The sequence below is a fragment of the Elaeis guineensis genome, chromosome 10 (genome assembly GCF_000442705.2).
Source record: "Elaeis guineensis isolate ETL-2024a chromosome 10, EG11, whole genome shotgun sequence".
Taxonomy (NCBI): Eukaryota; Viridiplantae; Streptophyta; class Magnoliopsida; order Arecales; family Arecaceae; genus Elaeis; species Elaeis guineensis.
In genome coordinates, this window is record NC_026002.2 from 72,635,235 (window position 1) to 72,638,741 (window position 3,507).

A 3,507-nucleotide genomic window follows, 5' to 3' on the forward strand; every position below is an offset into this window, starting at 1 on the left:
TGATTTTAGATTATTGTGGTGATCTCAGTTGGGTCATCATACGTCCCCTTTATGTTTACACCCACAGGCCATGGCTCATATTCATCTTAACTCTCTGCATATTTTTTCATTACCCCTGCATACATTCTTAATATTTCAATTCAATTCTTATATTGTCAATCAGTGTCCATGCATCTGACCATATCATACCATCCATTACTGATATTATCTGTCAGATATAACTGTATTGTTGAAAATTTTGTATTTACATAATATATTTATAAGTTCGCTCTAGTATTATATTCTCTTTCTTCAAACTAAAAAATGTGCAAGTATTCAAATTATTAGGGAAGTAATAAACTTTTTCATGAAATACTTTTGAAAAACAACAAAATAAAAAGATAATATCACGCAAACTTCTTTAGATAGTTCAAAACTGGTTTTTTAGCTAGCTAGTTAAACTTTTCATGGAACATTGACTAAGGATGGTTCTTTTATGGAGCTCTTCCCCCAAATCGCCTCCTTTCCCAACCCTCTCTATGTTCCTTTTCCTTGCTCTCCTCATCCTTCCATGACAATGTGAAGATCAATCATCTGCTACATAAATTATCTAAATGGGTCTTGGGTGTTAGGAATTACTAAAATTTAGGGATGACAATGGGTAGGATTTAGATCAGGTATTGTACTATCCATCCTCAAATCTGAACTTAATATTTTATATCCAAATATTATTCGATACTCGATCAGATAAGAAAAGAGATACCCATCCTCATACCCAATGGATTCCGAGATACCTACGGATAACCTATTTCCTTATATCCAACTGATATCCGCCCTATACCTATTCCATACCTAAAAAAAATAAATAATTAAAATAATTTTATGTATATTATCAATCAAAATAAAATTATCAATTCAATATAGAACATAATTTATAAGTTCATATTTATAGTAATCAAATATAGAAATAGAATTACAGTTTAATGTAGAACATATAAATAACCAAAATAATTTTATGCATATTATCAACTAAAACAAAATTATCAAAATAAAATTATAAACATATATTCAGATATAGGTTCGAGAATTATCTATATCCATAAGTTCGGATTGGATTCGGATTCGGATTCGAATTCGGATAGAAAACAACATTATCCATATCCTATCTGTACCTGTGCTACAGTTTTTAGATTTTAAATCCAGTCAAATCATATTTTTTAGATTTGATCGAATTTAAATAGGATGTATATCCATCGAGTCGAATCGATTTTATCATCCCTACTAAAATTTCTCATTGGATGCCCCAAATCATCGTAATCAACTCTCTCTCTCTCTCTCTCTCTCTCTCAAAAAACAAAAAAGTGTGCTTCCTCTCAGATTGTTTTGGTACAGTACCGTGTTGGCTCTCATGTTAAAAGAATCAAATAAATCATGTGAAACTTCTTCTTTTTCCATTTGCTTGCATGAGCAGCATGAGGCACCGGTGCCTCGATACAAAATTGTGTTTTATGACATATATTGCTAGCTCTTCTTTCCTTTGATGGACAAGCAAGCAGCCCACAAATCCACTCTGACATCTAGATATGCACCAGTGGTTATGGGATTGGATTTATGATACAGGTTCATAAATTTTTTTTATATCATCCTATAAGCTTACGCAATGACATGGATCACATCCACCATGAATCGTGAATAATATTATTCTATTTATCCTTATTTTTTAATATATAATAATCTAGGATGATTTTATCATAGATACATGAATATCTATTTTTTTATATGAATAATCTAGGATGATTTTATTGTAGGTCCATGATGAATCAGGTCCGCCTTAATACTTTCCTCACAAACCGACGCAAAGAAACCAGGATAGGGCACGGCTGTGCACGCGATGCGGTCGCATCGTGCGGACCGTCCATCGCACGATGGACGGTGCCCGCGGCCGCTCCCGGCGTGCATCGCACAGCCCGCTGCGCGCGCGGGCCTGCGCGCTGTGCACCGCGCTGTGCACCGGTGCACGACAGAGGATCCGCGCTCACCAGGATAACCACCTCTGCACGTGAGCCGCACATGCAGATCGCATGCCACCTCGACCCCATTTCCCTCCCCTATTAGACCTTCCTCCGCTCCGCCACTCCTAAACCCTAACCCCTTCTCGTAATCCCCTTCTCCCGATCCATCCCCGAGACCCGGGAGAGATCGAAACCCCGATGGCGTCCAATCCCAACAGATCCTCCTCCTCCTCCGCCTTCGATCAGCTCGTCCTCCAAAGCCTCATGGGCCGCCTCCAGCTCCGCCCCCCGTACCTCGACACCAACTCCTTCCTCTCCCACAGCCTCGACGACTTCCTCCTCCGCGAACAGCTCCGTACCGATGGCGACGACGATGAAGACACCGAGGAGGAGGAGGATGACCAGCTCAATGCCTTCTTCGGCGACGGCGCGAGGCATCGGCGGCTCCTCGCCAAGGAGGAGGCCCGACTGGAGAAAGAAATCATCAAAATTGTCCACTCCGCCAATGCCAAGGAGAAGCTCAAGGCCAATTCCGGACAGTCGGTGGCCATCGGGGACCACAACATCTGCGTCGGTGCCCACGAGGAGCCGGGGTCCGAGTATCGGGTCTGGGAGTGGCATGGCCATATCATGCTGTTCGACGAGGAGAACGGCTACTCGGCCGAGTACATCTACGGGAACTACTTCGAGAAGCTGCCGGACAAGAAGGGAGGAAGCAAGGAAGAGGAGGACAAGGAGGGGACAAAGGTCAAGGCTGGGGCAAATTCTGGACTAAGAGATCTGATTGGAGACTCGAAGGATTCTTCCACTGGGAATGGAGGAGGGAGGGTGCTCCACCGGAACTCTCTGAATTCCGGGTCGTTGACGAGGTAATGGCCTAATGGGTGGTATCTGTTATGTCGCGCAGGTGATGGAGTTTGGAAAGAATATACAGTCATCCATAGTTTTTATATCCGGATGTTCTTCTCTATCGGTTGCATACTAAACTTGATCCATATCTGGACTGTCTTCTAATAATGATAAAATATTCTGGATTTGGAAGCTACTCTCATGGTCATAATGGTGAATATTTAAGATATGTGGTTGTCGTGTGTTTATTCTTTTGCATTCTTGATCAATGTGAGCTTTCATTCCATTTTATTGGTCAATTCAAATGAGTTTGTAAGCTTGTAGCCGGATGAAACATGTTAAATTGCTTCTGATGGTACAATGTGAGGCGTTGTTTCATATTGTGGCTGTTAGATGATACGTTATTCTGTTATTGATTTTCTCTTAAAACTATAGCTGGGAATTTTGGAGATACAGCTTTTCTCGAGTATCTCAACAGACAGAGGTGGATACAATGGACAGTTTATGGTTAACATCTTGTTTTTCTTTTTTGTTCCCCTTATGAATTCAACTTAACTAGTGTTTACAAGGGCAGCATTCTTAACATGGATTTTGTAAATGCCATGGAGCAGTCAATATCTTCTCTCATTAAAGATATATGTGACAAGGTTCTCTGAGACATTCTCAT

The 3,507-nt window shown here is 40.9% G+C and overlaps 1 protein-coding gene across 1 annotated transcript; it reads left to right on the top strand.

Moving 5' to 3' along the window:
• Window positions 1-2,054: 2,054 nt before the first annotated feature.
• Window positions 2,055-3,088, top strand: LOC105032843 (uncharacterized). Its single transcript, XM_010907421.4, has one exon. It carries the CDS (start codon window positions 2,190-2,192, stop codon window positions 2,862-2,864), a length of 675 nt encoding a protein of 224 aa, XP_010905723.1. The 5' UTR covers window positions 2,055-2,189; the 3' UTR covers window positions 2,865-3,088.
• The last annotated feature ends 419 nt before the right edge of the window (window positions 3,089-3,507 follow it).